The sequence below is a fragment of the Thamnophis sirtalis genome, unplaced genomic scaffold (genome assembly GCF_051295495.1).
Source record: "Thamnophis sirtalis isolate CommonGarterSnake01/CBP01778 unplaced genomic scaffold, rThaSir2_p1.2 scaffold_8, whole genome shotgun sequence".
Classification (NCBI taxonomy): domain Eukaryota; kingdom Metazoa; phylum Chordata; class Lepidosauria; order Squamata; family Natricidae; genus Thamnophis; species Thamnophis sirtalis.
Genome location: NW_028261388.1, coordinates 30,874,852 through 30,887,554, shown reverse-complemented (window position 1 = coordinate 30,887,554; position 12,703 = coordinate 30,874,852). Strand labels below are relative to the sequence as shown.

The 12,703-nt window shown below is 34.4% G+C and overlaps 1 protein-coding gene across 2 annotated transcripts in view; it reads right to left on the bottom strand.

Annotated features, from left to right (window-relative positions):
* NME7 (NME/NM23 family member 7) overlaps positions 1-12,703 on the bottom strand; it is a 70,414-nt gene that overhangs the window by 22,726 nt on the left and 34,985 nt on the right. For both annotated transcript variants that reach the window (XM_014063406.2, XM_087721365.1), the window contains exons 8-10: positions 9,105-9,169; positions 7,020-7,088; positions 4,958-5,059 (exon numbers count right to left, since the gene is read on the bottom strand). In XM_014063406.2, coding sequence (XP_013918881.1) covers positions 4,958-5,059; positions 7,020-7,088; positions 9,105-9,169 — 236 coding nt within the window. The remainder of the gene's footprint in view (positions 1-4,957; positions 5,060-7,019; positions 7,089-9,104; positions 9,170-12,703) is intronic.

Below are 12,703 nucleotides of genomic sequence, written 5' to 3'. Positions count from 1 at the left end.
AAGGACCAGTTGTAAGTCACTTTTCAATGTGACTTCTTGTGACTTTGAACGGTCGCTAAACAAGTGGTTCTAAGTCAAAGACTATGTGTGTATATATTTCACCATAAACGGCAAATGGTTTAAGCTTAAAAACTGTTGGAAATTGAAATGAGGCAGCTTGTCTACAGCCACAATAAGAGCTTGCCATTGTGACCATAGCAAAACAAGGGGGGAAATGTACCTGACACTTTGTTAATTAAATAAATGCATAGAATTTTCCATATGTTAGATCAGTTAGGCAAAAGAATGTTAAATTGATCATTTATGCTGCTCTTATTTCTACAGCATCTAAATTGATACACATTTGTAACAAGGCTGATTGTACTTCTAATCTTCTAAAACTAGTCTTTGACAACTCCATCTCTCAATAACAAAAAGCTTACATATGTAGTATAAAAAAATCCTTTGTTTTTAATTTACTACCTTAATACAAATAGGAAACACAATTTTGTAAGAAGCAATATTTCTAGGAATTTGTAGAAGAACTTTTTTGCTTGTTTGCTTTCAGAGGAATATGTAGATGGCAACTAAAGATGAGAACAAACAAATTTGATTAATAAACAAATCTCACCAAAATATGTCTTCAGGAAAAATAGAAGCCTGTGAGGATGTGAAGATGTGAATCTTATTAATTGGCTCTATATACTGTATAACTTGAGGAAAAAAACAATCTTAAAAATACAAAATTGCAGCCTTCTCCTATCTGGTTCTTACTTTATATTTTGGACCATAGAGAATTCAGAGAACTAAACTTTCAGATATGTTTACCAAGAAATGAAAAGAATTGTAGCTTAATATGCAAGGGAGATGTCAGATTGCTTGAAAAACCTATGACATTGTGCAGAGATATGAAATTAGTTTTCAACATTTTAATAAAAGATTCTATAGTCTGTGTGGCCTCAAATAGAGTTCAACAATTAAATTGTCTATTGTTGACAAAACTGTTTTCCTAATAGATGCCAAAAATCTAGTATTTGTGTTTATATGTTACACTGATTGTGATGTCTGACTCTATAGACAATCTAATCACATCTTTTTTAACAGACAGAATGACATACTAATTGCAGCCTCATATTGATCTGATTTTTCTATGCTGACCTACAATAGCCTTGTCACTGAATCAAAATACTTTCTTTTTTGCTATACATTTATCTGTCTTTCTATCATTAAATTCTGATTCCTGTAACCTTTAACTGGGAAAACAGTGCACCATAGTAAGGCCTTTTAGACCTTGAATGAACTATCTTACAGACTGCCTCAAAAATCCAAGATCTCAGACTCCTGTGGAACTGAAATTTGGCAAATGTTATAAAACATTTGATCATAAAGCAATTGATGACATAATTCAAAATGTCATAAAACATTTTCTGAGCTTCATATAGCACATGTTTGACTGTTCTATACATGGGCTATTTTCAAGGCAGACACATCTCTGAATGTATCCCAATTTTTCCAGTGAAGGCAGTACATTAGCCGCTCTGTCACTGTTGAAGAAATCTGGTAAGGAAATACCTCTGAAATAATAACTGCAGTTTTTCTAGTATATTACTAAAATTCTCCTGTTTCCCTGTTAGTAATATTCAATTGGACAAAATGCTGCTTCAGAGGGAAACAGGTTTGAACCAATGTACCTTAAATGAGCTAACTTACAGATCCAAAATCTGAGACCCATTACTCCCATGGGATTGAAATTTGGTAAAATTATGTCCATTTCAATACTGCCACACTGCACACATAATAATCATTTCCAACATGCCAGCTTCCCATAAGAAAAGTAAATGGGGAGCTTCTGGTGAGGGAAATGGCAAATTGAGTGGCTTCCCTCAAATGGGAAGTGACTCCATAACTGATGTGGGGCTCAGCTAGAACCTTGTAGCCTAAAGAATTGTCTAGATTTAAGAAGAATCCTGTAAAACAACACACTCATCCGCTGAACAGCCACTCAAGAAGATTGCAAAGTAGAAGTTTTTGAAATCAGCTATTGAATCAAGCATCTCACACTATTTAATACACTACAGATGTACAGCATATTATGTTTTAAGATTAAAAGTATTAAGATTAATGTATTTTATATTTATATCTGTATCAAAAAAAGTTGGAAGCTACTCTTTTTTTATACATTTATTTTCTTTCTGTACCCCTAATTTTTCTTTTTCTGATTTTTTTGTCCTTATTTTTTTCTTTTCTTTTCTTGTGACATTTCATAAAGTCTTATAAAAAGAAAATTCAATGGGAAAGCCAGCAGAAGTCAGAAATCACTTCTGCTTTTTTGTTCATCTATAATCATTCTGTTTCTTAGTTTAATAAAGTATCTCTGAAATCACAACCCAATTAGTTACGTGTTGTCTAGAGTTATCTAAAAAGCTATCTGTGGTTGTAATCACAAAAAGCTCTACCTTCTTATGTACAAATCTTTGCAACGAAGTTACTAAAGTTCTGAAACTTATAGAAATAGGATAGTTAATAGAAAACATTTGTTCATATTGTCATTAATATAGTTGTATTTTAATAGTTATGATTCCTAAAAGAATAATTTTAACTGGTATATACTTTTGAAGGTGTACAATATGCAAGTTTTAATATTCAAAAGAAATATTAGTTTTCTAATACTTTAGGACTTAAAACTGAGGTTGAAATTAAGATATAGTTGTTGGCTAAAGGTCACGTAGAAAACTTTTTTTTGCCATAATTCAGTTAACTATTTTATGACAGATATCAGTAATTGATTTAAGGCAGTAATCCTATAACGTGCAGTAACAAGCAGCACCAATAATGTCAAAAGGATGAGACATATATCAGAATGTCATTGCATGATTATGTAATGACTCTATGACATCTGATGGCAAAATGGGCATTATGAAATATGCATGATGTATATTTGATGGTGGCTCACATGTATTATCATTTGCTTCCCCACTCCTCTCTCACACTTATAGTATAAACTTATACATGTCTGTTCAGATGGAGGTATTACTGATTTTAAAGGTTTTAAGCCTACATAAATAGGTTAAGGATTGCAATCTAATATAGAAATAGAAGAGCTCACTTTTGAAGGGGGGGGGGGCATCAGATATTGTAATGGTTGCTTCTTAGGCAATATAACTGTTATCTTGACATTTCCTAGCCTTTTAATATGTAACATGTAATCACAGATATTTTGTGATTCAGCACCTAAATATTTAATTTAAAATTTTGGAATGCAAGATAAGCTTATTTCAAAAATTGCAAAAGTCGACCAAGATATACTTATTGTATTGGAATGAGATCTAAATGCAAGAAATAAATAAAGCAAAATTATGAATATCATATATGGATTACATACCAGGCATCAGTTTCACATTAACACAATCAGTTGTTGATACAAGCATAAACTACACAATCCTGCATAGCTTAAATCAGTGATAAAAATTCTAAAAGTAAAGCAGTAGCAGAAATATAAGGATAGCTGATAAACCTCTGGAAAACCAAAGGATTATCAAAAAAATTTCATCTCAAGCTGTTATCTTCTATATTATATATATTAACAATAACAAATAAATATATCACACTCAATTTCAGAAATCAGCTTTCTCCAAACTGGCACCAACCACATGTATAACAAATTCGGTATTTGATATATATTCTATTCTATACATAACCCAATAACAAATTATATCATCACTGTACATATATTTAATGGTGCTAGGCTGGAGTAGAGTCTCTTAAGTGTATTGAATGTAATAGCAAGCCAAACATAAAATATGCTTTCAGCTTAAGATTTGTTTCCTATGCCTACAACTATCTCCTTGAAGCTATTAAAAGCTACAATTCAGAAATTATCAATTAGAAACTCCCCACTGAAACCACTAAATAAAGGAATTCAGCTGTATACAAAGCAGTCACTGGATTTTTTTCATAGTTATTCACAAAAGCTGGCTTTTGTACATAAATCATTAGTTCTTGTATCATATGCATGTCTAATTATTTGTTAAGTTTGCTAAGGAAAAGCCTAAAAACATTGTCATAGTCTTGTTATAAGAATTCAACATGCTACATCAAAAGTATGCCAATTCTTAGGAGAACTACAAAGTTTTTTTTTTTTAAAAAGGATAAAGTCATAATTGCAAGGCTCTAATTTTGGCTAGAAAAATAACACTAGGATATTTAATGCTAACAACTTGTTTGAAACTAGAATGTGCAAAATGTTTTGTGATGCAGGTGGCTATTTTGTTTTGGATCTGACTCACAATTTCTGTTCTGAATAGAAGTAATTCGGGTAAGAACATTGCGAATCTTGGTTGTAGTGGTGATGGTGGCACCCAAGGGAAGGAATAAGGGAAAAGGCTTGTGAGAACAGGAATATCTGCTGTCTTTTCATTTGTGGTGAAAGCTCAATACAGACAGAAGGAAGATGGACAAAACAATCAGTCATATGCTGGGAATGGCTGATAAGAGTGAAAAGTTGAAACACACTAATCATATTCTATTTGCCTCCTAAAACTCCTGTGCAACCCCTCCAAATGTTGTTTCGTCCAACATTCTGGATTTCAACCAAGACATTCTGGATTTTATTTATTTTGAAGAATAATGATATTCCTCAATTTATGGAAAGCATTTTGTCTGGATTCAAAACATAACATTTAATTTTTTATAGCCCTAATATGTACACATGCAATTTGGCAAATTTGTTCTTAGCTCTTTAAGAGTGAGAAGGAAAGGAAAAAATAAATACCTTTATTATGCCAGTATATATTTTTCATACAGGAAGAGAAATTTTGACCCAACAAAAGAGATGAGTTCTGTACAACACTACAATCTAGCCAAAAGTGGATCTCCTCTTTAAGCTGCTTTAAAGGTGAAAGTAAAGGGATATATATTCACAGATCTCACTCATCAGTCTTATTTTCTTATGACATTAATTGCTAAATAAGTTACTTACAGGATCAGAAGGGCCACAGTAGTCTCTGAACACTTTTTCAGGATCTATCTGTCGAATCTCTAGAGCTATACAAGGTCCTGAGCAGAGTTCTACAACCATTTCCTATAACCAGAAAAAAAACATAATAGATATTTACATTACTTTGAAGACACATTATTGAAACTTTTATGGCTCTATTACTAAGTTGATTATTTTACAGAAATCCAAGTAATCAAAAAGCAGGGATGCAGAAACAAGCAAAAAAATCCCCTAGAACTACACTTGGGTTGTTATCCTAGATGATTTTGGGATAAATAAATACTAACTACAAGCAAAGTCTCTCCCCAATATCTGAGAAATTTATTTTTATAAACATGTCTGGCGTGATAGTTATCTCTTCTAGCTTGTTTTGCATTTTGAAAAGCCCAGCACACTACAAGCTGCACATTTTTTCATATTGCACAGAAAGCAATAATAGCTCACTCTGGTATTTTACCAAGACAACCACAGAGATAGGGAATATAAAATGACTGATGATATAATGAGATAATGGACCCATCAGAAGGAATGGCACTCAACACCCTGCTGAACAAGAATTGAGAATCTTTTAGAGTACCTAAGTGTGTTTAAGATGTTGCCAAGTTAAAGCCTACAGGATCTTTAGTTGCATTGCAGAAAAGTGAATCCATAGCTTTCGGAAAGCTCAACATAACGAAACGAAAATGAATGAAAATGAAAATGAATGATCAGTATCTTGGGATCAGTAAATTGAGATGGACTGGAATTGAATACTTTAAGTCAGAAGTTTACACTGTTTACTATCAGGACATGAAAAACAAGGAATGGTCTTTTCATAATTAAGAAGACAATAGCAAGAACACTACTTGGTTACAAAGCAATCAATGATCAGATGTCATCAATTAGACATAACTGACAAATGTATCAAAGTTTATGCTCCAACTATGGATACAGGAAAGGAGATGGATGAATGTTATGATCAAGTTCAATCTGAAATTAAAAGAGCATGCAAAGCATGCTGCACTGTTTATGATAAGAGTCTAAAATGCCAATGTTGGAAATATTAAGGAGGAAAATATAGTTAGACGCTATGGCCTTGAAAATTGAAGTGAAATTAAACTAGTTCCTTTCCTATTTTCCTTTAGGAGGATTCTGGAAACTGAGTTTTTTCTTAGAGTGGTTACGCTTTGAAATGACACTGTCTATTGAGTTTGTTGGCTCTTAATAGAAAAGTATTACTTCAGTTTGTTATATTTCATTATTGACTCACCATTTTTTATTAAATTTGCCATTGGTATTTAAACTGTGGATGTTTTAAATGCTATGTGTATTTTGTTAATGTTTTAAATGCTATGTGTATTTTGTTAACAGCAAAGAACCACACTGAGGCATGGCAGAATAAACACAGAATGGGTATATAAATCCAACTATTGTAGAGCAAAATGTGTAAAGTGGCATTTCAGCAAATATTGTAAAATGTGGCATTCCTGCAAATATTGCAAATGTAGCATACTAACAAAATTTTATTTTGAGAGTTCTTTCCCAATTGAAAAGACTGTAAAGGCATATTATTAAACTAAAGAAAGATCTGGGAGGCAGAAGGTATGGCAAGCAGTCCCTCCTCAATGGGGAAAAGGGGGCCACAAAATGGATTAATTTACTAGTTTGTGGATATAATCCATTTTTAAAGTAAGGCAGAAAAATGCAAGAAGGGTTTTTAAAGGTGGCAAGGAATTGGAATTTTTGAAAATTTGTCATAATTTTAAAAATTAAGAATTTTGATGTGTTTCTCAAACACAACATGTTACTAATGGGCCTGGAAAACCACTATCCAAAATGCACACAATTTATGTATGTCACACTGTTAATTCAAAACTAAAAATTATGTGTATAGTTTCTCTCTCCAATAAATTGTTAATGGTTTATTTTATAGCAAACTTTAAAATAATCCATAACTATGAGTAGTAATCCTGATCATTACTATACAAAAAAGGATGGGTCATTAAGGTAACAGCTAACTTGCATTAAAAAGGGAGGGGAAACAGATTTCATATTATTTACTTACAGAATATTCAGCAACTACACCTTTGTAGACTGCATAGAATTCCTCTGAATTTGCTCGGTCCATATAGAACTGCATATAAAATAGAAAGAAAGTCTAATTCTTGAGTTTCTATGGAGCAGAATTATGGAACTAGTATTGTCTTATAAATACTTAAAAACTACCTAACAATTATAGCTGCCCTTTCTCGGCACAAGAACAAACCTGATAGGAATTGTGTGGTTTCTCAATCACGCAAAGGTCGTTTCTTGTTTGGCAAATAAGCTGATAAACAATATGCATGTGCACACTACTCATGAAACAACATGATAAAAAGTCGAGCACAAACAAAATTTACTTCAAACTAATCATAAATTTAGGTATCTGGGCTGACAATTTGCAAGAAGCCCTCACATAGATTCCGTGGGAGCTCCTGGAGGAGGTACCTTTTGCTGGTGACAGTCCTTTCCCGGCCTTATAGTTGTCAACCTACTCCAGAGTAGACACACCAGGTGCAAATCCAGAGCCTCTATGCATAAAGAAGCACCTTCCTCCACAAAAGACTTAATTTCACTCTATCCTCCCAAAAATCTTTTTGTCAAGTTTCAGGCTGCACAAGGCTCATGACTGTTGTTAACTTTCTATATAATTCAATTATTTATACTAATTAAAATTCAAGTAAGTTCACAATACATCGAGAGATGGAAAGAATGGGGCAGGGAAAAGAGGGAAGGCTTTCTAAAAGGTTTTTTATAATAGTTTTGTTTCTTTTTACTTTATTAAAAATTATTTTAATGTCAAATCAATTTTAAATGCTTGTAAAATATTAATGCAGTTATTACTGACTGAGTTTTAATTGTAATATCTAAGCATGTATTTGTAGAGTCAGCCTGATGTATTGTTTAAAGAGTTGGGAGAACATGAGTTCCAACAATGCAACACTTGAAGGCACAGTCTAGAAACCATTTTTTAATTCCAAATCAGGCATGCAACTACCTTGAACGGATCCAGAAAATCAGTTTAAGAATGTCCAAAAGTGATCGGCAACCACCAAATCTATTTTCTCTGAGAAAGTGGGGTAAACTACTCACTAATTCCAATTTATAATCATTAATTAAGATTAGATTTCTTCAGAACCAATCTGATCATTGCCTCCTTAAAAAGCTAACCATAACTGATTGGGGTTGGCTATGGGTCCTTTTGCTTGTTCTCTTATGGAGGAGAAGTAGTCAGATGCTCATCAATATACCTTATTTATATCAAGATTCTATTGATTTGTGTTCAACAAATTCAACAGGAATAATTAGCATCCTTAAAAGTTGCTTCGTAGTCAGTGCTGGTGGGAAAGTATAATGATCTACCACAGGGGTGTCAAACTCATGTCATTGTCATGTGACGTATTGGGACATTTTTCCCCTTTGCTAAGCTGGGCATGGCCAGTATGATACACATCCTGCCCATGGGCAGGGAGATTGATAGCCCTGATCTACCAGATGAAAAGTAAATCAGCATTTGTAAACTGAAGTCCAAGCAAACTGTAGCAAGTGAACAAACAGTTCTGATTTTGAAATGCTTTAGCAGCATCAACAACAAAAAATGCTTTATTCTACCTAAATTAACTCCTGCAATGAAAAAATATGGGTTTTTCATGTGAAAAAAACTGTGAGCTTAGTTTAATTCTGCTAGCTTCCTGATACAGAATACGTTCAAAGACAAGCTGATCCAGTTTTAAGTCATTTTCATATTTCTTTAGCTGACAATCTGGAAATTCTAAGAAAAAAAACCTAAATAAATCCAGCAAATTTGAAGTCTGTCTGTTTTTTGTTTCATTGAAATGAAAAAACTGATTTCCTTTGTTTAGGAAGATAACGTTTTGAAAATCTGATTCAAGACACCATTTACAATAAAGCTGAAGGAAGTGGCTACACTTCTGACTTCTGTTTCAGCTGAGAAAGAATCACTGAAAGTCCAGGCAGACATGTTTGTTCCCAAGTGCAATGGATTAAGGTGTGGCTCAATGGTAGAAACAGGAGGTGGTAAATGTGGAATTTTCTCTCCACCCCCTACTTCCATAGGAGCTGAATAAAAAGAAAATAGAAAATTAGTTACCATCTGCAAGGCTGAGATTTCAAATCCTCCATCAAGAATTGCTTTTATAATCTTTCCAGCTACACCTGCATTAAAACAAAAAATGGAGAGGAAGAATGGTCAGCTACATAAGAGTAGTTTTTAAAATATTAAATGCTTGAGATTTAGGTGTTCTTATCATATAATAATTATTTTTATAAATTCCAGAATATATTTGGATTAATATGTATGCATCTGACATCTGCACAGAGATAAGTATGACACCTAGTTAAACCTTTGAGCTGAGGTGCTCAGCTGGAAAGGATTTCTTCTCTGCTTAAAGCAAAGAAAAATATATGTAATTTACAGAAAATAGGAAGACCATGATTTACACTTAATTCTAAGATATTTAGATCTTGTGGGGGCAAATCAGATTTAAAAAATCACAAGGTATCCTGTGGGTATCTCCTACTTAATAATACTAATTGGATAGTCTGAATTTGATAGGTCCTAGCTTGCTTGAGATAAAACTTGACTTTGGTTGCAGTTGTGGCATACTAGTCACTGTATATTAAATCTGACATGTATTGTCTGTTACCTGGAAATGCCACATGTAAAATACTACACAGTCGCTGTTTACTATCTTCTGTTCCAGAGCCAGGTGAGACTCCTTTTATCCTATAATCCTGCTGCCACCTGATATGCCCTTAACAGCATCCAGAATAGACTCAGGCATTGCTGCCGCCCCTATAGTTTTGAAATGCTATTGGTTTCTCCTGGCTAAAATTTTTACTTTCTAAACATTGTCTCCACCAATCATATCCTGTTAGTTCCCCCACCTCAAAGGTCTGTTGGCCTATCGCCCATTATATAAAGGCAAAGAGTTCATTTCTCTGAACAAAATGGTTGCACTAATCTGTGCTGTTCATAAACTGCTACTGCATACATGTTCTTGGGTTCAGTGTGTTGGGGATATCTGTAAAGCTGTGTGGGGCTTTTAGTACAATTTTAAATTTAGCACAATTTTTCTAAAATGATTACTGTTGTGTCAGCTGGTTGATCTATCAACCAGAAAATGGCAAAAGTGTTAAGAGGTTTGAATCTTTTGACTGCCTGTAGTCATCCAGATTTGTGCCAAGATGGCAGCCACTGGGTATGTGTTTGAGAAAGGGTTTTGTTCTGCTTAGTAACTAGATGTAACCCATTAAGCCAATAAAAGGAAAGCGATGTTAGTCTGTAGTGGCAAATGATCAGAAGTCCGTTAGCACCTTTTCTGACTAACAAATGTTATTAAAAGACTTAACGTTTATATAAAGCTGCATCTCATTTCATCAGATTTATAGTGGTTAGCCTAAGGATTTACTTTGGGATGAGGTGGGATGGAAGAAAATAAAGTTTTGGTATGCAGGTTCAGGTTACACGTCAACAGTTTATCAATAAGCAATTGTAAGGTATGGAAAAAAAAACTCTGCATTCTAGGACACCCTCAGGGACTGCACTATAGCAAATCAGGGAGCCCTAATTTGAGTCACCAGAGCAATTAAATGTGAAACTATTAATCTCTTAATCAAAAACAAAACAAAAATATGTAACAAATCACATCAAACTCAATGGTAGTAACTACATTCAGATTTCTACAAAGGGATATGGAGGTGATTTTGTAAATTACACTTTAAGCCAGTTAACGTCTGTTGTAAATAAATTTGTAAAATTGGAAATAAAATAAAAAGTAACTAGATACATACTGTATTTTCACAAAGACCGGGTATCATATTAATTTCTGTTTCAAAAGAAGGATTAGGGCTTATTTTCAAGTGATGTCTTATTTTCTGGGAAATATGATACTAAACATGTCCATCTGGCTGACGATCTTCATTGGGGCTTAGTTTTGACGGGATGAGGTAGGGCTTATATTATGAGTATTCTGAAAAATCATGCTAGGGCTTATTTTCTGGTTGGCTCTTGTTTTTGGGAAAACACGTTGGATACAAGCCTGGCTGAAGAAAAACCAGCATTGATTTCATAAAGGTAAATCCTGCTTCACCAAGCTTAACAAAGTTCTTCGAGAGTGTCAGTAAGCACATGAATGAGGGCTTCTTATCAAAAGATGTTTAGTGTACTTAGCAATCAAGGCATAAGAGAATTGCTAATTGGTTAAACAGAAACAAATGACTAGAAATCAAGGGGAAAGTTCCTTTTTAGAGGAAAATAAGAAGTAAAAGATCTATGTTGAGATTGGTAATTTTTAAATGAATCATAGATAATCTTGATGTAAGCAATGAGCTGGCCTAGTATGTGAGTGATATAAAACATGTAACGCTAATTTGGATGGTAAAAACAAAAAACCATTGAAGATCTTTAGAAAGATCTTTCCATTAGATCAGGGATGTCAAACTCAAGGCCTGGATCTGGCCTGTGGGGCTACCCTGAAAACAGCGAAGGACCAGCCCACAGTGCTTCTGTCAGCAAAAATGGGCTTCCAAGTTCCGTTTTCACTGGCAGACGGTTGCAGGAGGCCATGGCAGCCAAAAATGGAGCTTAGGAGCCTGTTTTCACTGGCAAAGTGCTCGGGCCACCACAGGTGCCCCCAACAGGAGTGACGTTGAGCTGGCCACACCCATGCCAGCCCCCCAAAGTCGAACACAACCTTGATGCGGTCCTCAATGAAATTGAGTTCAACACCCCTGAGTTAGATGAATGGGCAATTTATTTTTCCCTCTTCCAAATCAGAGAGATTGATTAAACAAATTTTTCCCCCTGAGTGGATTTCTTTACCACACAGAACCTCCCTAATAAGCGCTAACAAAAACAAGTTAAGAAGCTGCAGTCCATGACTTTAAGCAAATTAATTATCTTGGGCGCAGCTTGTACTGCTGCTAGCAACCAACAAAATCCCTGCCTTGACATTAACAAGTTAATAGCTGACAGCTTTTGCCTCCAGAGCGACTTGTGGCTTGCTGTCATGAGCACTTTAGGCAAACAGCTGGAGGGAACAACATTCCTATCAATCTGAATTCCCAACTGTGTACTTGTGAACAGTTTTGCATCCTTTTCTTTTTCACAATATATAAACACAAACACCAATTTCGTTCCACTTAATTATTTCAATGCCGGGATAAACATTTTTAGAGATGGGGGAATGGGGCAAAGAGATATAAGACCTGCCCACAGAATCAGCACTGGGACATTTGGGACATTTAATTAGTAAACTCTCAATAGATCATTGCTATCATGATAGCATGGGGTTCTTCTTTTTTTATATCCATCCTGCAAATTCTAAATTTAAGTGTTGCTGCATAACAGGTGCTCCCAGTAGACTGGTTCAATAATGTCAGCTCAGTGTATGGTAGTGTTAAAAGACAAATGCCACCCTAAGTAGAATTAGGAAAGTGGTTGAAAATAACACTGCCAATACTGTAATATCTCTTGGATGTTTGAGGTTCTTTAGCTCAGAAAAACAGAAATAGGAGGAATATGAACACAGGGTATAAGATTTAAAGCAGATCAAAGGAAAAACTCTGTATTTCTCATCACTACTATATTAAACAAGTAATCCTTGATTTATGACCACAGCTGAGCTCAAAATTTCTGATCCTGTGAGTTACTTAAGTGAATTTTGCCCCATTTTACAATCTTTGCCA